This window comes from Primulina tabacum, chromosome 16, assembly GCF_025594145.1.
Source record: "Primulina tabacum isolate GXHZ01 chromosome 16, ASM2559414v2, whole genome shotgun sequence".
NCBI lineage: Eukaryota > Viridiplantae > Streptophyta > Magnoliopsida > Lamiales > Gesneriaceae > Primulina > Primulina tabacum.
This window is the reverse complement of record NC_134565.1, coordinates 32,975,150-33,000,390: the sequence shown is the minus strand read 5'-3', so window position 1 is coordinate 33,000,390 and position 25,241 is coordinate 32,975,150. Positions and strand designations below refer to the sequence as shown.

Sequence of the window (25,241 nt, the reverse complement as noted above, 5' to 3'; positions counted from 1 at the left end):
CTTTACCGATATTCACAATAAAAAATAATACTCTTAGCATAAAAAGTAATACTTTTCATGGATGACCTAAGTAAGAGATCTGTCTCACAAAATACGACCAGTGAGACCGTCTCACACAATTTTTTGTTTATAGTCAGAATGATTTTACATTCAAATGTATCATGTACATATATGGCTAAATCATTAAACTTATAACAAACTTAAACTAAGATAATGATAATCTCATGAATTATAAATTGTTACTATTATAATCTTATGTATTAAATGAAATGAGATATTAGAAAACTCAATTAAATCACTCAATAAATAAGTTCGGATCGTTCATTATGGTTGTGCAAGATTGCAATGCTACAGCGGATGCATTTGCTTCAAATCGACCTACTTTCTTGAAATTTATCTATGTATGCACAATGGGTAGCTTCGATGCTACATGTGGGGGCACTACCCTCACATGATTTGGATGGACAAGATTCACACACATATGATTTTAAAAAAATTAGTGGACCCCATGTATGTGTGGTTAAATTTGGGCCCTTGATTCTATCATGGGGGTAGTACCCCTACATGTAGTATAGAATCAACCCAAGCAATGCAACATAACTTGCAGGCGTTACATTAGGTCGAAAGTTTATCCAATGTACAAACAACGGATAGATACTGCTAGTTCCCGTAAAAAAAATTGTAGAAGCAATGCAACCTGCTATTTTTCCAAACAAATACAGCAAAAATAAGAAGATTGCTGCACTTCTCAAAATCCCAAAAAAGAAGACCAAACCTTGATGGCCAATAGGTTGGGCTTGATAGTTATTGAAATTGGGACGTTAACATTATTAAATTTAATATTCATAAATTTAATAGTCAACCATGTTAGGATATATATATATATATATATATATATATATATTTATTTATTTATTTATTTGTTTGTTTGTTTGTTATTCTTGAGAGAGATCTTAGGATTTGAATCGCTCAATTCGAAGCAGCGGAATTCATTCCAATCTCCAAGATAAGAGCTATGGAAATCAAAACTTATAATAATTTACTTTTATTTAAATAGATAGAACAATTCAATTGATCAAATCCAAAACCTCATGACATTTTCAAACTTTATAATAATAATATAGTAACCTCCAATAGGTCCGACCACGACTAATATACATATTCAATGTAAAAGACTTGGAAATTTTAAGATTATTAGACTTGCATCTTGACAAATTCAATGTAAAATTTGGAAAAAGAAAATACATATATTTAAGGAAAAAACCATTATGCTCGATCGTTTGCACCGTATCTTCCCCTTAAATATATACGCCGGCAATCTTGTGAAATGTTTAGCTATAATGTTTTTCTTTTTCCCAATAAAAATGACCTTAATTTTCACACTAAATCACATCCAGAAATTTCCCCCTCTGATCCCTCCAACAAAATAGATCCTTTCAAGAACTCATCCCAACACGTACCCTTTCTTCTCCAATCCTCCAATATATTCTCCATGCAGCAAATACTAGGCTTTTTATCCCATCCAATGTTCAAGAAAGAATTAAGTCAACCAATATTATTTGTATCCTTAATCCTCACTTCCATTGTATGTTACAGATTCCTAGTCCCGCTGCAGCCAAATTATCTTTTCAAGGTTGATTTCTTATCCCAGATAATACCCGAAAAAACTTGTGATTATTCTTATGGGAAATGGGTTTGGGATGAAACTCAGCCCCAAAAAAGATACAATGAAGATTGCCCTTTCATGGATCCTGGATTCAGATGTCAAAGGAGTGGGAGAAAGGATTTGGATTACCAGAAATGGAGATGGCAACCCCAAGATTGCAATCTTCCAAGGTATATGCTTATATATATATATATATATATATAGGCCACGCATGCCTGGATTGATAACTATTTCAAGGTTATGATTTTAAGCAATCTGCGAAAAGTATTGGATTAAAAATTTTGATTTAGCTTCATCATATGATGCAACTTAAGAATGTCAACGATATACATCATAGTTGCTTAAAAAATATGCGCGACGATTATACCCAGGGGAGATTTTAGCTGTGATTTTTTTAGTTTTTGCATATCTTTTTAATAAATTATATTTGCTCCTTTAATATACAAAAATATCATCCTTCAGAATATTAAAACCCTATATTCGATCACTATTTCTCTACCTTTTTAACTTAATGAAAGCTCTTAAAACTTAATCTTGTAATCAGTGCTTAAAACTTTTAATTTTTTCTAGTGGATCTTGAATTCGAGATCTCGTCTTAAACTTAAGATATTGTTACTAGATGAGCCACAAGTCATCTACTTAAAACTTTTCATTTTGTTCAGTTGTTCTCGTCTCTCAATAGAAGATATGTTTCAAACTTCACATTTCATTTCCAAATGCACTCTTTACACTTTGACATGTTCATTTACTTGAATAGTACTTGTGGATATATTTTATTTCATACCATTGCACCACTTTAAAACATAAAAAACGTTTTAATTTAAATTAATGATTTTATAGGATAATGTAAGAGTCCTGATATTTTGATTCTCTCTCTCGTGTGTTGAGGATGACATAATGCATTTGTCCCATTATCTCAAAATTCCCAATCAAACATATGCTGCAGATTCGATGCGAATGACTTTCTCTGGCATGGCCAGAACCGTCGGATAGTTTTCGCCGGGGACTCCATCGGAAGAAACCAATGGGAGTCTCTAATATGCATGTTGACACAAGGAGTTTCTAATATATCCAAAGTATACGAAGAATTTGGGAGCCCAATAACAAAACATAAAGGCTTTCTCTCAATCAAATTCCAAGAATACAATCTCACTGTACAATATTACAGATTGCCTTATCTGGTAACGATCGGCCGGCCACCTAAGAATGCATCCAAAGAAGTCCGGGGAGTGATTCACATCGACAAATTGCACTGGTTTTCAGAGAAATGGGTCGGCGCTGATGTTCTTATATTCAATGCTGGTCATTGGTGGAATCAAGAGAAAACAGTAAACTCGTACGTAACAACACAAAACCCATATTTTGCCCATGCAACTAATAATTAACAGGGGGTATAAACAAATGGATTCGATCAAATACTACCTAATTTTCTCAATCAAATACTACCAATTTTTCTCACATTTAAGCTCGAGTTCAAATTTTTTTTCACTCACTCAAACCTCTAAACTTGGCTTCATGTCAATTCCGAAATGTGAATTTGAACTCTACTCTTTTGGTGCTAACTTAACTATTGAGTTTTAATAATAAAGAAACTCGAATTATAACTCGAGCTTGTGAAATTGCATTTTCATTTATCAAGAATACATAAAAACAATGTTCGGACTGGACTCGAATTTGAATCAAATTTTGAACCCAAATCCTTGTTCCTTGTTCAAAATGTGTGTTCCGATTAGTGTTTCTTATCAAGTTTTTTCCCCTATCAGGGGAATTTATTTCCAGGAAGGGGAGTATGTTAACATGACAATGGATGTGATGCAAGCTTTTCGGAGATCCCTCAATACATTGAAACTATGGGTGATGCAGAGTTTAGAGCCAGAAAAGAGTTATGTATTCTTACGCAGCTATTCACCAGTACATTACAGGTAAACTGTCGAAAACATTTCAGCGTATTAAATCTTGCATACATCTACAAGGTCATTTCGTTCATACATCTAAGGGGCAAATATCTATCTTGGCGATAAACAATGAGAACTTGAATATGACAAGTCAAATCACAGGAGCGGAGAATGGAACAAAGGTGGATATTGCAACACAAGTACAGAGCCGGAAACAGACTACACAAAGCTGGAACCTGATCCATTGAACAATGTATTTACATACGAGGTAGTCAAACAAATGAAAAGTGAAAAAAGAAGGGCCCATTTATTGAACATCACGTATTTGACAGAATTAAGAAAAGATGGACACCCATCTGGTAATCGCGAACCAGGTACACCAGAAAATGCTCCACAAGATTGCAGCCATTGGTGCCTACCTGGAGTTCCGGATACATGGAATGAGCTTCTATATGCTGAACTGATGAAGATGGGATTTAGAACAAGGCCAACTACATAAAAAGATGACCGGTGCGGTATGGAAGGAAAGCATGGTGAATTTGGTTATTCCTCGGAAGTCTCATTGAGGCTTCCCTCCTCCATTTCCTTCACTTTCTCCACCTTCCTCAAGAGGTCTAGCCTGTCATGTCCGTATGTGGAAGGTATCTGCCAGGGAACGAATAAAATCTTTTCAGGTCGGGATTCTACGCTCTATTTTAAAGAAACTATCGAAGGGTTCAATTATACATACCAGTGATGGAACGTATCTTTGAATTGCAGCCAACATGGCAGCATGACCAACTGCCGTCACCTGTAGTATATATGCATCAGCAACAGCTCATTTGAAATCAAGTTCCAGGAGAAGAAAACAAAGACCTTTGTATCTATGACCATGTAAACCATTTACAGAACATGAAGTACTTTTTATTTTGACTTGGTAAGTTCCCACACCAACATATCGCAATCAAGAAAGCAACTGCCGTAATCCCTTCACCAATTGATTTTACCTTTACCTTATGCAGCCTATTAAAGGGTAAAACTACTGAAAGTTGGTCATTACACAGGCTTATCCTACTCGAAAGCAAAAAAAAAAAAAGTTTCATGGAATAGAAACAGGAGAATTTCCTTCCCAATCCATGTGCATAATATCGTTATAACAGGATGTGAGGAAGAATCATAGCCGAGAAGAGATATACATACGCAAATATTAGATGGAGATTGAGCGAGAGGACCTACTATAGAGAATCCATGTTATAGAAGATCACGAATGACTCTACAAGACATGTGAAGGGATACCCGAACAATACTCAACAGCGAGAGCATGTACTTTGGTGCTACCTGAGGTGTTACTCTTAAAATCTTCACCAGCCGGACTTTAATTGATCATAGCCCAAGAAATGTTTCAGGAATTGGCAATGATTAAAATGCTCCGCAAGGTGCATCACACTAGACATGACTCTTCCTTGACTAAGATCCGGTACTGTGATTTATAGTCGTGCAGGTAGTCAACCTAAATACTGAAGGTAGCAGAGAGGCTTTCTGGTATTCTATTATAAAATACATGCCCTTTAATACCCATGCTTAAATTTTCTATGAAAATAAATATTTATTTATTAATAGGAGGGAATAACCATTGTGTGCCCACTGAATGGTCAATCATACATTTAACTAGCTCAAGCAATTATGCTTGATAGATTACAAATATAAGAGCTCAAACACAGCTATTCAGAAGTAGACTGATACAGTAGGCAGAGTATTATTGACAGAGTAGATTCACACAGATAAGGCCCCAACCTCACTTGACCAAAACAAGACAAGCATGACCCATGACAGAGGTATCATTAAACAAAAAGTCTTCCTTGCTTACCGGGAGGAGCATGAGAAAACCAATTGGAACCACTGATGCCAAATCAGTCAATGTCCTTCGGAGTGCCTGCTTTTCCTTTTCAGCTAATTCATCCCCTATTAGGCCCCGCCTAAGCAGGTCCGTGGCAGCAGCAACATCAACGGCTAGAAGCTGAGTGCCTTGCAGAACATCCTGCTCATGAACATCAAACTTTTTTAGACTAGAATAAAGTGCACAGGGCAGAAAATATGCACTCAACATACATCTCCCAATGTGTTTGTCAAACTTAAGCCACGGACAATATCATGTTTCCTAATCTGGGGTAAAAGTATGGAGAAATTTCAGTAATACATCATTTGGATTTGAAGTCCAGAAATACCATTTCAGCTCACAAATGTAACAAGCAAGGCAGATAAAGATGGTATTTTTCTGGACTTTTTTTAGGAAAGGGAAAAAGGAAGCCAGTAATAAGAAAATCAGGCAAACCAAATGCATGGTTAGGTTTATCAGTCAAATATACAGGACGAAGATATCATTACCGTGCTTGTTTCTTTCAGCTTATCCAGTGATTTATTAATAATACTTTCTTTCTTCTGAACCTGATCCAATCTAGCTCCTCTAGAATCATTATTGTGTCTGAATGTGCCATCTTTCACCTGTGTTTCCTCCTGGATAAATGCAATTGATCGATTTCATCAACTAAACCAGGAACCTAAACGCTTGTTGATAAGAAAACATCTTAACTACACACTGGAAGAGATAGATAAAATAATAAATGATGACATCGGACCATATCATATCAGATGCTTGGTATAGGGCCTTAAGGCCTCTCATTCAAAACCAAAGATGTGGGTCACTAGAATAGAGTTCATCACCAAACATTTATAATCTGCCACACGCACGATGCATTAAGAAAACACGGTTTGTGAACAGGGCTCTTTTTTCCTCTTGAATGGCTATAGCCCTTCAGTTGGGACAAATCTGCGTGATTTTTCATTTAAAAAGAAGTATAAATTAGAAACAGTGAACCAATCAAAAAACATACCTAAGGACTTCTGGTTTGGGCAAAGATAGCAGTGCTAAAAAAAATCTGCCTACCTAGTATTTGACAAGTTTGGAAGGTTGTTCAGACTGCTTCAAGCAGAAGTCTGTCAAGATCATAATGCATATATGCCATAACTTTCACACAGACCAAATATTTTCTTCTTGTTTTTTTTAACTCTTATGTTAAGTAGGCAGTAAAGTATTAGATCTCACGCCATGCAAATATCCTATTATTTTAAAGCAAGCAAAACCTAACTAATCATTTTAATACCGACTACAATCTAAGACTTCTAACTCAGTGTCGATTGCCCCAAAAGTTGGAGGGAACAAACACTATTGTTATGGAAGAGACATTATGTAGCATCAAGGTTTAAAGGAAGTAAAAATTTTAGGCAGAACATAGATATAACCGTTAGAAATAGCCTATCATGCTCAATAATTATCCTGGAAGGAAAGCCAATATGTACCTCCTCATATACATATCGATCGGTGCTTTCTTGAACACGTTTCTCAAGTTCCATCAATTCACTCCGTAATAGTTCAAAGCGCTGAATTTCTTTGGATTCTGAGTCCACTATTTCATTACTTGCAGTATCTTGTTCGAAGTACTCATCAATCTGCAGAGCAACCAAACAAGAAAGTTGGGACATCACTAACAAACCAGTTTTTTCCATAGACGCGTAATTACTTTTAAGTCAGAGAAGCATGAGTCAGTTGATATTTTCCATCGCTATAAGTAGGCCAGTAGTACATTGTCAAACTATAGTTCATACTTCTTAGAGGACAAGTAACCGCTTTGCAACCTGATTTGACAGAATATGATGCTTCTAAAATATGTGAATTTCTTTTGGATATGCTCTGAAGCCCAGTACATGGAAAGTGGTAAAAAGTTGCATGTCAAATGCAAATATAAACAATTTGCACACAAAGATTCCAAGGCTAAACCTAGTCCTGGAACATAAAATGATGGAATTAGTATCAGTAAAATAAAAAATATGTCATTTGGGCGTTAAATTATTTGATATTAAACCAGCTGTCGGGGTTCAACGAAAGATCAAGCAAAATCTACAGATTCAGAAGTCTAATTTTTGCACTGCTGACAAAATCTACAGCTAACTGGTGACCTGCAGCACCAAGCAGGGAATAACAATCATAAAAAGTTTCAAATAAGTCATCAAACATTGAAAAAGATCTGGGAGCCATATAAAATCAAATGAAGAATACATAAACATATATGATTAGTTGCAGAATCAATGTCAGACATACATTTTCATCGGCAGATGAGGAGTTTGCATTGGAGGATTTGGCTGGGCTTCCGACAAAGAAACTCCACAATCCATATGACCTGCCAAGGGAAAAAAAGAAAGATACACACAAAATCCAGAAAGTTTACATAAATACAAAAAACAAAAAAAGGAAAAAAGAAAAGAGGGCATAAAATAACACCTTCTGTTCCAATCAATTTCTACATCAGAATTATTTCTTTTTCCTCTGGAATACCGCCTCTTCTCATCAGCTGAAGTTGCAGAGTTACAGACATCGTCACTCTGGTAGATCGAAACAGAAGAAATGGAAATTTACAAATCAAATTGAAAGATTGGTCCAAACATGATAAGGACAACAAAGTTACATGAACTGAGAAAATAAGTTCAATCTAGCAGGAACTGAATATTTTCTTGGCTCTTCTACATTAATAGATTTATGATACTAAAATTGCATTTGCGATTCTTAACACCTTAATATGATTGATATGTCACATCAATCATTATTCATAGACCAGCCATTTAATCAAAAGAAGGAATATCCCAACTTTAGGCTTTGCCTCTATCCAAAAGCTTTCACTCCAAAACCGAAATCCTTGAAATAAGCAAAAAATATACCATCTGAACCAAATTGTGCGATCCATTCTTGGGGCAAACATACCAATGGCACAGAGGAAGCATTTATAGCCGTATTTCAAAAAAAATTGGTGGGCCAACACCCATAGAGGATTTCAGCATATACCTGCTGAAGAGAAGCTTCCTTGGCCCTAAAAGATGCCTCAAGAAATTCAGCCTCTTTCTTCAGTCTACGAATCCTTTCAAGGTCTGAACACGCAGCTTTCAAATGCTCCTTTCCAGAACAAGAGCTTGACACATGCAACTCCTGGAGTAATTCTTCAAGCCGTAAAAGAGCTCCTTCGATGCTCTCCAATGCCTGGGAGAAAATCCAAGACGTCAGTGCATAATCACAATTACTTTTTATAGTTCGAGTCCAAAATGTAGAATGATATGGCTCAAACACATAAATCAATAAACTATACACATCAGTGAAGCAAATAACTACGAAAACATAAAACTATCAGAAGCAGCAGTTTCCAACATGTCACAGTTCTTCTGATTCAAATTAATGCCAATTTTTAAAACATAGAAAAAAGGTATAGAGGATTCAGAAAAGCTCAAGTCGTGCAACGAGCAACAACGAACAAAAGAAGTTAAAATCCACTCCAACTGTGGACCCCTTCACTAACATCACTTGTTAGTGCAAATGGCTATTGAGATGTTTCCTCTACAACATATTAAAATATTAATATCAAGAATTCGCTTTAAACCACAAGCAAACAAAAAAGTCTAATCTTCACTGTTTATGTCAAAGTAAAAATAAAAGTTTAAAGAGCGTAATCAGCGCAGTTGCAGACTACCTTATCAAATGATTCAGATTCCTTAACAACCAGTGAATTCTCCCGTTCAACAATTCTGCACATAAATTCCAATAATTTAATAAAATAATTTTTTCCTTCAAACTACTGATTCATGGAGCATGTCTACTTTTGAAGCAAGAAAAAATAAGTTGACTATGAACTGGTGCCAGTTTAATCCATAACTGAATAAATTTAATTTTCACATTCCACCATAACAACTTTTTGAACAAGGATAAAACCATTCAAGACATTGAAGTTACAACTTTCTGTCCTCAATTCGAACTAATAACAAATCCATAAATCGATCGAAACTTTCTATGGGGTTGTTGACCATCATATGTAAGAGACATAACAAAACTTTCAATAAAAAATTCCATAATGCACAAAACTTCTATTTAAGACTTGTGAAAGTGTTTAATTTTTGAGTGGCAACAAACGTACAGATTTAATTAAGCCAAAAAGTTCCATATAATCTAATCATCCGTCAAAGAATGATGCAATCAAGCCAATCTACTTATAGCTCCAGCTATAAATTTTGTGAGAAACCTCTGTATAAGCATGGCCATTTACAATGTCTTTCCAAAGAGTTATCTTTGTTCAGATGTTTAGCAGTTTTCTGAAAGCGATCTCTCGACCATATCATCTTACATAAAGAGCAATATGAACATCGTTGCCATTCAAAGTAGACACGTGTTTTTGCCATTATATAGCAAATCTTCAAGAATGTAATTGCTGAGTTAGCAAGATAATTAAACATTGGAACTTCTTCTATTTCAAGTGCGCCAACACATTTAGAGAAAGAGAGAGGGTATCCCAGGATTTCTTTCCCTCCTTTAACTTACTTCTGTATTCCCAGTTCTTCCATACATGCTTTTAACTTCTTATGCCTGAGATAACAAAGATGACATTATTTGTTCAAAGCATTGATTGGAAATTCCATATAATGAATTGGAAAGGTAATAAAATTGGATACCCTTTGGAGAGAAATCTTGTTGCCTTAACATTAGATGGATTCTCCAACCATTTACTGTACTTAATAAAGCTCTGGATCCAGTGAGAGCATACATCTAATACTACGGGAATAGCTTCGGTATTTGGTGGATTGTCTTTATGTTTGTTTTCGAAGGTGGGTTTGGAGGTACTGCTGCTACCAGGATAAAAAGGAAGCCAGTCCAGCTCTTCACACACAACCTGTCAAACAAAGACTCTCTTAAGTTGTATGAATCATGCACCTTATCATCCCTCTGACTTTTATGCATGCTAACCTCAACATACAGTTGATAAGAACTTATTGCTGACAGCTGAGGATAGTATAAAACACTGCCACCAATGAGAAATCTGTTTCGAGAAGGGGTAAGGTAAAGAAATGTGAAATCATGAATCAACAATTTAAGTGAAAAAGGAGTGCTTCAGCACACCGTATTAATCCTTCAATAGGTTCATCCATGTTTTCAAATCCATTAGCTAATAGAAATGACTGTGTGCTTCTTCCTAATGCAATGAAGAACCCAAACACGGCCAAATCCCTCTTCAAAACCTGCAATACAACAGAAAGAAAGGTTTACGAACCAGAATGGAACAGTGAAACATATTTTTTGAAGTAAAAAAGGAGTTTAAAAGTCCTCTTAAAACCATTCTATGAACAGGCACAAAGCTACTCCACTAACTTGGGAATGTAATTATGAGATTCACATTCGGTCATTCCACATCCTCGTAATTATCATGCATTCATAAAACTTGGAAAAGGCCACTCGCTAACCAATTAGAGACGTCAAAATGGGTTGACCACCCCGCCATATAAAATAGGTGGGTTGGGTTGCCAGATTCTTAACCCACCAAAATTGAGGGCTGGCCCACAAAATTAGACACAAAATCGGGTAGGTCCGCTGGATTGTGCGCCACTTAAAATAGGTGAGTTGGGTTGGTACTTTCCTAACCCGCCAAAAACATATCTACACCCAATGAAAGTAATTACGCGACTCAATCTTCAGACTTAATCTTCATAGTGTCATTGAATTGCTGGATGCTTCATCGCATAAATAATATTTCAATTGAGAACTGATAGGGATAGCCAACATTTATGTAAGCCTTGTTGAATTCTCAATCATATTTGATGATCTTTGAACTAGTCACAGTTACAGGTGCAAACGAACCGAATCGAGCCAAATATTAAGACAATTTTAAGGCTCGAATAATATGTATTCGAGCACGTTTCGAATATATAATATTTTAAAATTTTTGCTCAAGTTCGCCTTGAATTAGAACTCGAGTTTGAGTTTACCTTGAAAGATTCGAACATGTTTGCGAGCTATTCGTGTTATTTCTCGAAAAAATAAATGATTGAAAGGTTCAAAATATATTTATTTACCGTATAGTTATATAAAATTCGTGAGCAGATCGAACAAAATAATTTGAATTTGAATTCAGCTCTAAAAAAAGTTAAAACATATTCGAGTTCGGCTCGAATTCAATAATTTCAATTGTGGATCAAATAATTTCGAGCATACTCGAAAATCTAGAGAGCTGATTCGATTCGTTCGCACCCAATCTATACTATTTGACAGGAAGGCCGAAAAAGTTGAAGTTAAAAATAACACTTATCCCAAATAGTTCTAAAAACCTTGGATATGATATATGTTTTCATATCGAAAAACTTTGTTCAAGTGTGGCATCAAATTCTATTAAATATAAACTTCAGCCATTTTAAAGATTATCGAAATACAAGGAATATAAAATAGGCTGACCTCAATACTTTCACAGGTAGTGAGTCTGGACCAAATTCTCTCCCGATCTATAGCTCGCTGCAGCTGCTTTTGTACTAGACCCACCCAAAATATGGTCTCTTCAGCATCAAACTCATTTTTCAGTCTATAAGATGCAGCTCGAGGGCCAAAATGAACAAGAAATTCTCTATGCAGGCCAATTTCCTTTATTGAATTATAAGCTTGGCGAACAGGGATGAATTCAACCAACATGTCCATCAATCTACCACTTATGTCAGGAATAACCGAAAAGAATTGAGCACAAGAAACCTTTGTTGGTCCAAGTTTTGCAATTGATGCAATGCAACTAAGTGCAAGCATGAGAAGGGATATGTCATTTGAATTGCCTGCATTTGAGGATAAGTCTTTCCTGTACCTGGAAAGGAGTTAAAAACTCATAAATCCTTTCCACTGTTCTCACTTCTCATACAGATAATATAGGTGTTCATTGATACAAACACTTACACTGCAGTAGCAGCGGCAAAGCGTATATCATTTTCAAAATAACCAACAAAACTTGTCACCACAGTTGGTACTTGCTCTGACCAGAACCAGTCAAACACTGCAGCTTGTTTGGCTAACAACTTCTCTCTAATTACATTCTCTAAAGGAGCGGATTGACGAGATAAGCTACATTAAAACCATAATATAAACATTAAAATATCTTTATAAATATATAAAAATGACAGGAAACTGAAAACTAGCTTGAAATCTGGTGAATTGAAGGAAAATAAAAATTTATAAGTTACAAGATAAAGCCAAACAAATCACTTCTATCATCAAGCATACAACAAAAATTCCACTATATTGTGCAATACACAAGGTCGACTGCAACACGCAAGGGATCATTGGTATGTCAAACAAAGAAAAAATATGCAAAAAAGCGAAGTTATGAGAACCTGAACCATAGAAGAAAGCATAAGAGAAAATGACCTCTTTCTATTTTTTTCATTAAATAATTGATTTATGATCTAGATAGATCAAAGGCTGCATGGTTGTAAACAGAACAGAACTTTATTGACCATGACCACGTCAACACCACCAACTTTTCTTGAAATATACCACCAGTACTAAAAAACAACGCAATCCACAATCCAAAAGTTATGATGGAATAAAATACAATTTTGTCCTGAAGTTGTAGAAAAGCCAAAGAGAAGAGATGTGTGTCACTGCGGCTGAAGTAAACTTACATCAGTCTAGAAGCCTATGCATTATTTTGCACTTGCATAGGCACAAGCTAAGGCATTACAAAAGAATAAGAGAGAATTTTTTTAAAGGCATGTAGGCCTTCTCATGTATTGCACACTGTTTTTCATCAACAATTCACTACCAATCAACACTACATAACAACTATTGTCACAACATTTTATATTTTAAATACTTCCTATCATACCTATTTTATGGGAAAATAATCCTATTTTTAGAATTTTAGAACCAGTTAAATGGAATCCAATGCCTTATTGTTCTCTTTTAAAAATGGCGATCTCTCGAGACCAGATTCTACAGACATCAAAGAAGTGGAATCTTGTGTTCCTTGACATCTATCGTTCTCGGTAAATTCACGGTAGATTCGAGTAAAGAAGTACCATTCGCAAACTCAACATCCACATCTGGTAATATGATCAAAGAATGTACTCCGGCTTTGGTGTTTTAACTGCTATTTAAATGCAGCTCAATGAGCAACATGAAAGAGTAATTATACATCAAATCAAGTAAAAGACTATCCCTTAACTTCATTATTTCTTGCTTTCCATTCTCTTATCTCCTCTGTGACCATTTGAAAATTTAACAACAGAAGGAATGTCGGACACTATAAATGTTCGCTTAAATCAATAGAAAATAGTCAAAATAACACGAACATTTTACCACGTGAAACATAAAAAATTGCAAGGTCAAATTGCATATGCTTGGCTGTCAATGCACATTCATTGACAAAATAATAGTTTCTCCCAAGACCAACAATTCCACAAGCCAAAAAGTAACCCAGAAAAAGAAGAAAATTGAAAACAAGAAAAAGTGGTCAAAGTGAATCAACTCATTACAATTCTCTCTCTTTTACCTCAGTAGAAGAAATAACAAATACGTCAGTTTTTTTCCTAAATTTTGTGTTTATTTCTTTTTGGATCCAAGTCAGATTGTTTCCATAAGATTAACATGAAAATATATCTTCAAAAAAAGAACAGAGATTCTTTTCATCACCGACTATTCAAAGGTTATTTGTCTAATTACCAAAAAGAAAAAAAAGAAGTCCTAAAATAAGTGTTCTGATCACTGATGGGGTCAGAGTCATCATGCTCAGATCCAGCCCACTAAAGGCACATCTAGGGAATTTAAAGGGTAACGGATGGAGATCCTAGTTACTTGATCAGATTGGAGTCTAGCTTGTTTAGTTTAGTTTTTTGGTTTACTACTTCTAAAATGAGGAAATCCATCATTATCCCATATGGATAAGCATGAGATAAGTTATAGGTTGAGGAGTCTTTGTTCTTGGGACTTTAAGTTATCGAATCGGTCCAAAAGTTGTGTGTGTACGGAATGATTTGGAATAATAAAAAACTAGAATTTTCTTCGAAAACAATTTTTAAAAAGATAGAAAAGTTCCCTTTAACAAATCTGGAATCATCTAAGAGATTGAGAGATTCTCTCCAACGAGCCTCGAATTCACAACCACAAACATAGGTATAAAGGATACAAATCACTCGAGGTAGGAAACATTCCTGAGATCAATGATTTCCCAGTAAACTGTCCCTAACACGATCCATAACGTGGAAACATAACGATAAGCTACCAGGTCAATCAGCGTTATCCCAGGGCAAAGATTCTAAATATAGCAATTAAAAAGCTCGCAAGTAGCCAGAAGTCCAGGACCAAGATTCTAAATGAGTAATTAAAAGGCTAATAAATACCCAGAAGTCTTTAAAAAATCATCATCTGGTTAAAGCACTGCAAATGGTCTCTATGGTAAAATGAACTTGTACCTTCTTTGGACAAAAACATTGATATCTCTGTCTCTACCATCTCCTCGAGATGAAATCTCATTAGCTGCACGAAGAAGTGAATACACAGATGCCTGAAGTAAGTTATAAATCGTTAGTCTACCTAAACAAAAATTAAAGCCAAAAAAGAATAACAAACTGAATTTCTGACAAATTTTCAAAGCCAATTATAATCCCTCAATAAATTTTCTCCTTGTTCATAATAATGAAACATTCTTGAAACAGATATGTGAGTTTCACAAAGATAACCTAATCAAAAAGTATGGAAACTGGACATAAAAGTTTTTCAAAATAAATAACACATCATCCACAAAATTAAGGTCCATTTCTCATACTTGGTTTGGATAACTTCCAGAGGACAAGTGTTACCACTACATCAACGTCATATATGTATTAGAATGTTAGAAACAATCCAAATGCAATAGATATACTCATACCAAGAGTATATCATAATGAAGCCAGGAATAGTACCAGTGAGCAAAATAGAAGATGATTTTACTCTACTTTCGCGTAAATGTATTCACCCTCTCAAATAATCTAACGAACAAGAAAACCTTTCATCTCTCAATTTTCACATAGGCAATATATCTTGAGAAACAAACGGTAAGTTTTCCCATAGTAAACCATCAGAAAAGTGCTCCAATAACAATGATTAAATTACTCGTTTTGCAGCAATTGAGAATTCATATCTTGAAAACTGGAGTAATTCTACTCATTCATCTACTGATGTTTTAACGGATAAATTTCAAACCTTGGGTGATTCTTAAGAGAGGCATATATACTCATTTAAAGAAAGTATGACACGCAAATAAAAAGTACAACTCCCAAATGTGAATTTATGGTGGAACAGTAAATTTTAAGCCTCGTTATATTGTAATGAGTCTACTAAAAAAAGGGAAGCTAAAAGAAACTCAAGAATGAATTATTTAACAGCTATTTAGTCCACATCTTGAGAGTTGATAATGTGAATGTTTTAGATAGTAACCAGTTAAATTATATAAATACAGGATTTAACAAAAACCAGCCCGACATATTCCTTTGATTCAGAACCCACTGAATACCAAAAGTTAGTTACCAAGATCTCTTCAATACAATTATTAATATGAAATTAAAACACAAGGTAAATTAGTAGTATAAGCTCAAGAAAATCCACGACATTGACTGTTTGTGTACACCTTGGTTGTTAAAGAAAAAACACTTGCAACAATTATTCAATTGTTTCCGGCTTATCCTGTTCACAAAGTCAAACAATCGTGTCCTTGCATATGAGGTAATAACATTCATTAGGGGTGCAGAACCAGTAGAACTTGACTAAAAATTCATGCAGATTATGGTACAGTGCATCATGGTGAATTTAAACCACTGCCCAGAGATATAAGCTACTCTAACTAAGCATGTGCTAATTAATTTTTCCTTCTCCCAAACCAGTAAAAGATTACTTGGTTTCCTCGCGACACAGTGGTTCAAAGACTGCTGTTAGCTCTGGTTTAAGATCTGTCCTAAATGCATCCCAGTAACAATTATTTTCATTAAAAAAAAAACAAATTAGTCTTGAATAATGGTATGCCAAGGTAGCTTCCTGGCTGCCTGAGTACAGTTTCGCTGGGCTACAAAAAGTATCTCACTTACAGTTAACAATGCTGTTTACATAAGTTAGTTGAAGAAAGGACAAAAATTGTCAAAAGGGAACAAGTCATATCTTAGCATCTGGATTTATTGCCATCAAGAACTCCAATGGTTATGTTTTTCTATCACATAAATATATATTTCCAATTTACAGAAGTGTTGGTTATTGTCTTTTTGACTTCTGATTTCTATCTTATACCCTTTTGTATTGTTATACCAGCATGGCAAGTGATGAAACAGTTCAAACAGTGAATGTACGAAAATTGCACCCCAGTAAACTTATTTAACAAACTCAACAAGTTCACCATGCCAGTAATAAAATAAATTTATTTTGAACCGTATTTTGATAAAAGAGTGTCCTACTTCAGTGAATATACGCTAGTAAAGTACAACTTCCGACGAAGAAAATACTAAAGAGTTTCCAAAACCAGTCGAAAAGTTGAAATGGGGTATTCAGTTTTCCATGCTCCACACAACTGAATCATACCAAAAAAGGAGGTTTATAAACCAACCTAGTAAGTTTCATTACATTCCGCACCAACCTGATAAGATAGAACTTTAACCCAAGCATTTTTGTCTACACCAAGCCAAGTAGCTGAGAACCAAGATATCTTTGATAAAGAGCTTTGTTCTGTGATAGCAAGTTCAAATATCCTCGCAGAATCATGTAATAACTGAACAAGTCCAGTGTTGTAGTCTTCATCCTGCAAGGACTGATTCAGTTTATATCTCATTTCCTCAACATCATCGCCGGTTCTCGCTTGGGAACTTCCATTGACAGTCACGCCATCATCAGCAGAAGCAAAAGGCAGAAGACAATCCATCCTTCTTAATTTATGAAAGATTCTAGAATGTTTTCTAAAATCTGGGAACCTGCAGCTAGGACTGAATTTGCTATTATCCCCATGTAAATTCCTTTTGTGATGTTTCTTCCTCGTGTAACAACGATTAATTATAAGGTTATCCAATCTGGAGATCTTTCCATTTAAGTAATGAGCTCTAATGGGTTTGACTGAAGACCGTGAATTTGAACAGCTGCAAATGCCAAACAAAAAGATTGAGCCACAACCACAGATGCAAAAACACACTTCATCTGGAACTTCTATAACTAGTCAAGCAAGTAGCAAGTCTATAATTAGTAAAGAACGTAATTCGATAAGAACCAACAACACTGCCTCCTAGTTTCTGAGCACTGGACAGATTATTTCCGCTACAGACGATTTAATCTTCATAAAATGGAGACAGAAGTAACCTCCACAATAAGAAATCAACAAAGGGTAACCAACTTACAGAAACCAGAACCAAATCCAACTGCATAAAACCTTACCACAATTAAAAAAAACACACACACGCACACACACGCAACGGAAAATATGTGCAGATTAATCCAAAAAAATGCAAACAAAAAATCAAGACATGACCTGGAAGAGACAAGATTCTGGTGGTGCGCGTTGATTGACATGGAACGTACTGGAATTCAACTTCAGCTCCAAAAAACAAATACGGAGTGGCCGGACTGAAATAGAAATGGCGGGGAAAGAAAAAAGTACAGGGAAATGGCTGAGAAATGGAGATTGAGGATGATGACGCGGCGGGAGCGGGATCTATCATGTCATATATACGTGGGAAGCCATTCGATCACATGATATGTTGGGCCTGACCCGTGGTGGAATCAGTCTTTTGGGCCCAGACCAGAATATGGCCTATTAAAAGGGATCATCTCAAGCCCATCTGAAGCCGTGATTTATTTGTACAAATGGGATCTTAAAATATTAATTTACCATTAAAAATTATTTTGAGGATAATTTACCATTTAATTACACATGGGAATAAAAGCTTTTTAGCGCAAAAACTCTTTTTTAACGAAGTAGATATTTTTCCTCAAAATGCAAAGAGAAGGTTTTTAAAGTTGTTCTACTAATTATGGAAATATTGGTATTTTCTCAACTCTACAATGGCAAAATGAATCTGGTTACCACCAGTTAGGTTCAAGAATCTGACAATGTCCGTCAACAAAATGCCAATAACCAAACCAAAGACATGATTGGAGGTCAAGAGGTTCGTTGAGATGCACATAGAGAACAAGAAATTACCTTGAAGTGATTGCGGATCCAAACACTCTCACGGATGATTATGATTTACATGAAGGTGGCCTGATACTAAAGTAAAGAAAATTGGTATTCACAAATTTATGGCATCTCCTCCAAATGGGTACTGGTTTTACAGTGTATTTGTTAACAATTTTCCTTGCACAACAAATGGGTATAAAGGTACTTCGCTAGGTCCAAAATAATATTTGGATTTCAGCAACCTATAGATAAAAATAAGATCTTAATTCGATTATTGCATTCAATACTCCATCATCATTGTCATAAAACAAATGGTGCTCTAGTTTCATGTAAAGGAATGGCGAGCGCCATAGCTCCCATCTCGTAACTCTGCTAGATATGTAAACCTGAGACTCTATTCCTTTCTTCAGTTTCTAGATCCGAAACAGGCATCAATCGCCACCCACGTTCGGCAAGCGCCTTAATCACTCCATCGGCTGCATTTTCAGTATCACGCAGTGGTGGGTAGTCCCATTTCTCAGAAATCTGAACACAAAAAAAAAAAAAAACAAAAACAAAAATGAATGAGTACATGAATAAACCCCGTGCGGAAAATGTGAAATCTTTTCCTGAGTACATGAATAAACCCCGTGCGGAACACGAATCAGGAAAAGATTTCACATTTGAGAAAGTTCTACGTGTCATGCAGATCAGTTTAGGATTCCCTCAAAGCATAGAAGCCATATACAACAAAGTCCAGACTCCAGAGTAACAATTGGTTTCCTAGAACCTTAGTCCACCCAAGTCAATTCTATAAGGAACAAAGTCGTCACTTGTTTGCTGTAATAGTGTGGCATCCCACTCCTAAGGAATCACAAAAAACAGTGGTAACCTGCTCGCCTGAATATGTCCATATTGTTACTAACAAAAACTGATATTGATTATATGGCACACATGATTGTCACGCACCCTTGCCAAGATCGCACTCTTCAAATTTATCTCCACCATTTCCTCATCAATATACGTCTAAAATTTGTTAGGTTGTATTTACCAATTAGGTTGTCTCTACAGGTCATCGTGTCTCTACCGTTTGTTTGATACTTTTACCAGCTACGCCAAGCCACTAGTTTTGCATCATTTGATTCCTTTGTTTAAGTTGTTGCTACACTGACTTAACTTCTTTTGGTTAACTTTGTGCAAAAAATCAAGCCCTTTAATAAGAAACAAGAAACTATAACGCTTCAAGTCAATCACCGAACTACTGAGACAAGATTCAGGTTTTTACTCACTACAAATTCGCGAACAAGAAAGTCGGTCTATTTTGTAAGGGAGTTTTTGGATTAAAGTATTTGAAACCAAATTTCGAATATATTTTACCTGCAGGATAAATTTAGCTTAAATAAATTTCAAGCTCAAAGTCTCTCACATAAGTATTTGAAACCAAATTTCGAATATATTTTACTCACATTTTCTTTACCAGTGAATGGCCGAACAGCTCCTCTACATTGCAGAGACTTGTGAAAATCTGCAAATTTCCAAGTGCACCTCTCAGCTCCAAGGACATACACAGGCTTCCTGCAGATTCAACCATTTAGACGTAAAAACATCGAGTTTGTTAACAATGAGAATTAGTTTTTTCATGATATATATAATATTGCATACCCGGTGCTGCAGGCCTCACTCAACATACTCACTGAATCAGCTGTTATGACAAAAGCATCAGCCCAAGCCAGATGTCCCATGTGTGGATTTGGATCTGAACATTGTCATAAAGATGTAAATTTAATGGGCTAAAGTGTATGGAGTGGCCTTTATAATTAAAAACTTGAGACTATCTGAAAAGAGTACTCTTGTGCAGAAAATATACAATACGCAACACACACAAAATCGAAGGGAAAAAATGAGAGAGCAGATGAACATTTCCACGGATCAGGCATCAGCCCCAATAAAACCAATTTCCGTGAATAAACTCTTCTCAGTTTAGGAAATCTATCTACAATCACATGTCTCTTTTTGCTACATTTTAGAAATTTGTCTCTGTTGGCAGTCACATAAAAGAAATCAGTAGAATTTTAACCTCGTTTTTACTTGATGATGCACATAAATGAGTAAGCAGAATCATCATTACCTTCACCATTCCAAACGAAGACTTTTGGATGGTTCGCAAATTCAGTCATAAGCATGTCAGATACCTATTTGACACAGCACAAATAAGCATCCACATTAGAGTGATAATCATCTGAACTTGCGAGAAATGTACAAACAGTCTTGGGTGTCCGGCGAGAAAATGATATTCTGAGGCTTCCACAAGTTGGAAGGACGATCTTCAGTGAGGCTATTAGTTGCTTTGCAAGTTCTGCACCGTATCTGCAACGACCTATGAGAGAAAGTGGAAAAAGCACAAACTGCCGGGTGATTTCTAAAAGCCAAGTTGGAAGATGCATAGGTCGCAACGATTAACCATCTTAAATAAAACAAGAAAAAGTCATTTCGATGGATTAAAGATAAGATGCAGCATATAAGAGGTAACCTCTTGCATGACTATCTTGTTAAATGAATAAAAATTATATGATGAGCTTTTGCAATGATGGACCAACAGAAGAAATAAGGCAAACTGATGATTCAAAAGCAAGAGGGAGGTGTAAAATTACAACAGACACGGAGAATTAAAAACTATTATGTTTCTGAGATTCACACTTTAACTTTATCCCTTCTGATAACTGATATCTTCAACAACTTCTACTGAAAAATTAACTTATCCACAGGTCTCAACGTAAGTGTATATTGTGCGGGTTTCAAGTACTGTTCTCTTTCTATTTTATTAAGGCTGAGCAGGTGATTGAAACTGTTCGGTCAGTTGGTATGACCAAGTTTCAAACTATAAAAACCATCCCTCTTTTCTCTTTTTCTCTTCAATGAACGTGAGTAATGATTGAGCCGGTCACCAATCAGTTTTTATTTCCAATTTGGGAAAAAAAAACGGTTTTTATTTCCAACTTTCCCTTCTGTTCTCACAGCAATGTTATAGCCAACTTTCTGTTTATGTACTGTAAAAGTCAAATTAATATTTTATAATTATAATAACCTAGTATCATTACTGTTATGTTTATAAACATAACAGAATTGTATCATTTACTGTTGTGTTTATTATCAACTACTATATGTATGTTTTAAATTTATTATCTGTTGCACTAATTTTATATTTTATGTACACACGATGCTGCTAGTACTCTATTTTACATTAGCATTTCACTTACATAAAAACCCAAAATAAATTCCAAACTTCTATTGATTTATACGTTCAAAACCATACTGCAAGACTCGATGCCCCAACCATAAAAAAATGGGGAAGTATTTATGGATTCCCAGTCAAGTTTGAGCTTCCCAACAAAAATAAATATACTGCAAGTATGTAAATTTTTTTTCCCAGATGTTCAAAGTACAACACAGATAAAAAAAAAGGTATACCAGTGGGCCCTCCAACGGATACAACAAGCAAGGGTTTAGGCAGGTGTGCCATCTCATCATGCCAAGCTGAAGCTGCACCTCTCAACACTACAGAATTGACCCGATGAAGAGCACCCACAGTGAGGACCTGAGAGGATATCACACCAAGCAAAGCCTGTTACTTATTCACACTAAAATATGATAATCAACAAAAATTCTTCAAACAAATAGTTTCAATGGGGAAGCAATTCCTAAATCTATCAAAGAAGACTATACCACACGTTTATCCGGAGGTTGACGAGGTGTGACCCACATTCTTAGAAACCAAGGTATCTGCTTCTGTGCCTCAGGCGTTAAGGGATAATAATCATGCCGAGGTGTAATCACAAGATCAAACCGGTGCAGATGAGACCTTGGATGTTGTATCTGAGAGTGTAAAAAAACAACTAAAACATTGCAAAAGATTTAGACAAAAGAACACATGAAAAAAAAAAGAATAAATTGCAGAATGAGGATTCGAGAATTTATCTTTTCTCGTGCATATTTTCATGGAACATGTTAGATCATTATAAAGCTATTGAAGCATGAGTGCACATATTTCAGCACTTGTCAACCAATGACTTTAATCCAAAATCGCAGGATCAAATGCCAATCATCTCATCATACCTGAATGAGAAAAACATTTTCAGGAACTAAGAGTTTAATGGAACTTGCAACCGCGATTGTATCACGACCTGATGCGATCACCAAGGTTGGGCCATCCCTAAAAGATTAATAAAGTAAAGTCGAATAGTTGCGGAGAAACTTATTTATTATTTCATAAATATGTATGTCTATAAGCTTAGCAAACCAAGTCAGAATCATATCTTCTACAAAATATGGATGTATAAGATCAAGTTCAGCTGGCCCCTCACAGGTAAAAACGAAAATGGAGGGGAAAAAAAGAGGAATGGTCATACTGGATGACGATAAAGCCTTAGATGCACCAGTAATTTGCTTACATCAAGCATCTAAGTTAGAGTTGTATCAAAATAGATGGGGAAATAAGAAACATGAAACCACAAAACTTCTTTCTTGAGTGCATAGTATCAATTTTCAAGCACGATGGTATCTCAGAAATGAAACAAATCAAATCAATGTTTTAAAAACATTATTACAAGAGTATGTGAAGTCGCATAAATCATCGGGTAAAACTAAATGTATTGCACTAAAGTCAATTTCTCATCTCTGGGACTTTTGCAACAACCCAAGACAACAAGTACAATACTAAATTAATAATAAATAGAAAAAAAATGTTCAGAGGAAAAAAACAAAGACCGAAAATGTACCTTCTAAATGTTTCCTGAATCACTTTAGCAATGTGCTTCGCATCAGCTTCCAGGACATCTGATCCAAACCAATAAAAAATCCACAAGATAAGAAGTTGATAGAGATATCCATCTTGAAAAAATTTCAGGACATTCGTCAGGGTGAAGAATGCAAGCGCCAAACAGATAGTAAGATAGTGGGCGCAGCAAACAAGACTACCTTTCCCTTCTCCTGGAAAAGGCATCATCCTCTTTCGTTGCAAACGTAAAAAAGCACTGATACGCTTAAACTTGTGCTCTAATTGTTTGTGCACAGAAACTGGCAACCAGTGAAGTCTGTCATTTATCCCCCCTCTCGGCCTAGTAACACGCTGCATTCGTGCAGGATGAGAAAAAAAAATGTTAAATCAACTATGACAACAACGCAACTATTTTCCTATGAAAATCTCAGATAGTTGCCACGAAAATGAAAAGATAGTCAATTATTTACAGAGATTTTTCGGAGAAGGTAAATTCCATAACCACAATAACGGTCTCGAGCATTATCAATGATAATATAAACATCATTTACATCAATCTAAATTGGGGAATTTTTGTTGCACCATTTCAAGTCAGAATCATTAAATTAAAGAATGTGCTTACATATAAAGTGCATCTATTGGAGAGACCCAGAGCTTGAACCAATCCAATGCACTGATTTTCTGCCCCAGCAAAGCCGTTTCCGATCACAATCGCTCTCCTGATTGTGTGCATTAATACGCGGATCGAAGGCTAATAATAAACAAAAAGGAATAAAATTCATGTGTCAAGGTTTTTGCAGGATCCTCGTTATACCTTGGGTTTCCGCCGGTTAATTGACATCGGCATTGTTCTTGACATCGGCATTGTTCTAGTCTCGTAAATACAAAATTTAGAAACTAATTTTTTATTCATAATATTCATTGATACAATTCAAAAAAACAGAAATATAAAACATACAACGGAAACATAATTTAGAACAACTTTCTTCACTTGTCTCATAATTGAGTCTGTTCTTCCTCTTCTAATAATGCTTCCTCGTTCTTATCTGAGATGAATTTGATGGGTAAGTGATATGGTTGTCACTCAGTAAGCGCAGGGCGGGAATAACTCCCAATTTTCAAAACCATTTTTAAACAGAAACAGTAATACGAATGATATACAAAAATTCTTATTTTCAGAACATAAATCAGTATTCAGAAATCAGTAATCAGAAATCAGTATTCAGTAATCAGTAATCAGAAAATTTATCAAGTAAGCACTGAGCACGTTCGTGTATTTCATGGCTAAACTGATATCAGTCCCCTATATGTTGTCTCCTCTAAGGGGTGAGTCAGTAATCAGTAATCAGTAATGTTCAGAATATATATTCCTACCATTAGTTCACTAAGTTTCAGTACTTCAAAAATCAGAGATCAGAAATACTTAAAACAGGAATTATCAAACTGGTTTCAAGATATTTATACATATCCACTTACCGTAATTTGCTAGAGTTTCGATTGTTGAAGTCTGGAATCTGCTTGCTCTTGCTACTGGATTTTTCAGCTCGAAAATACACTCTCTTAGCTCAAATTTCAAGTGATAACACAAGACTTGTGTAACAACAATTTCAGAAACTTGAGGGTGTTATTTATAAGCAAAATTCTGACTGTGGGACTCCTTATTAATGGTCATAATCTGCCATGATGTGCTATTAACAGCCTTTATTCCATGTTAAATGCTTCAGTTACAAGTTATAAGCAGAATCAGTAGCTATCTGCTGGAATATCGCTACTGAACTCTTCTGCTGCTGGATTCTGTCTGCTGAAAAAATACATGTCTGCTGAAAAAATACTAGCTTCTGAAATATTAGCTGATGCTGGAATTGTTAGTTTCTGCTTGAATTTTCCTTTGCTACTGAATATTGCTAGCTGCTGAAAAATGCTAG

General features: G+C 35.5%; 3 protein-coding genes across 5 annotated transcripts; 1 reads left to right on the top strand and 2 right to left on the bottom strand.

The window, feature by feature from the left end:
* Positions 1–1,372: 1,372 nt before the first annotated feature.
* Positions 1,373–4,474, top strand: LOC142530225 (protein trichome birefringence-like 8). The gene is made up of 4 exons (XM_075636029.1): positions 1,373–1,836; positions 2,613–3,002; positions 3,430–3,588; positions 3,724–4,474. The coding sequence occupies exons 1-4, from the start codon at positions 1,493–1,495 to the stop codon at positions 4,058–4,060; spliced, it is 1,230 nt and encodes a 409-aa protein (XP_075492144.1). The 5' UTR covers positions 1,373–1,492; the 3' UTR covers positions 4,061–4,474.
* On the bottom strand, positions 3,767–18,074 carry LOC142530224 (uncharacterized). 2 transcript variants are annotated; one of them, XM_075636027.1, is made up of 18 exons: positions 17,916–18,074; positions 17,037–17,529; positions 14,851–14,942; positions 12,338–12,502; positions 11,855–12,248; positions 10,529–10,647; positions 10,376–10,448; positions 10,084–10,301; positions 9,953–9,997; positions 9,111–9,165; positions 8,435–8,626; positions 7,877–7,977; positions 7,697–7,775; positions 6,898–7,047; positions 5,926–6,054; positions 5,408–5,578; positions 4,292–4,351; positions 3,767–4,206 (listed from the first exon to the last, which is right to left on the bottom strand). In XM_075636027.1, exons 1-18 carry the CDS (start codon positions 17,954–17,956, stop codon positions 4,105–4,107), a joined length of 2,679 nt encoding a protein of 892 aa, XP_075492142.1. In that variant the 5' UTR covers positions 17,957–18,074; the 3' UTR covers positions 3,767–4,104. The 2 variants fall into 2 exon arrangements, with proteins under 2 accessions (XP_075492142.1, XP_075492143.1); XM_075636028.1 differs by having other exon boundaries at positions 5,926–6,051.
* Positions 18,075–18,722: 648 nt separating this feature from the next.
* On the bottom strand, positions 18,723–24,139 carry LOC142529779 (mitochondrial fission protein ELM1-like). Of its 2 annotated transcripts, none has more exons than XM_075635411.1 (11): positions 23,939–24,139; positions 23,517–23,667; positions 23,318–23,429; positions 22,656–22,752; positions 22,266–22,415; positions 22,011–22,137; positions 20,807–20,919; positions 20,671–20,734; positions 20,205–20,298; positions 20,009–20,117; positions 18,723–19,088 (listed from the first exon to the last, which is right to left on the bottom strand). In XM_075635411.1, exons 1-11 carry the CDS (start codon positions 24,047–24,049, stop codon positions 18,936–18,938), a joined length of 1,281 nt encoding a protein of 426 aa, XP_075491526.1. In that variant the 5' UTR covers positions 24,050–24,139; the 3' UTR covers positions 18,723–18,935. The 2 variants fall into 2 exon arrangements, with proteins under 2 accessions (XP_075491526.1, XP_075491527.1); XM_075635412.1 differs by having other exon boundaries at positions 23,318–23,375.
* Positions 24,140–25,241: the final 1,102 nt, after the last annotated feature.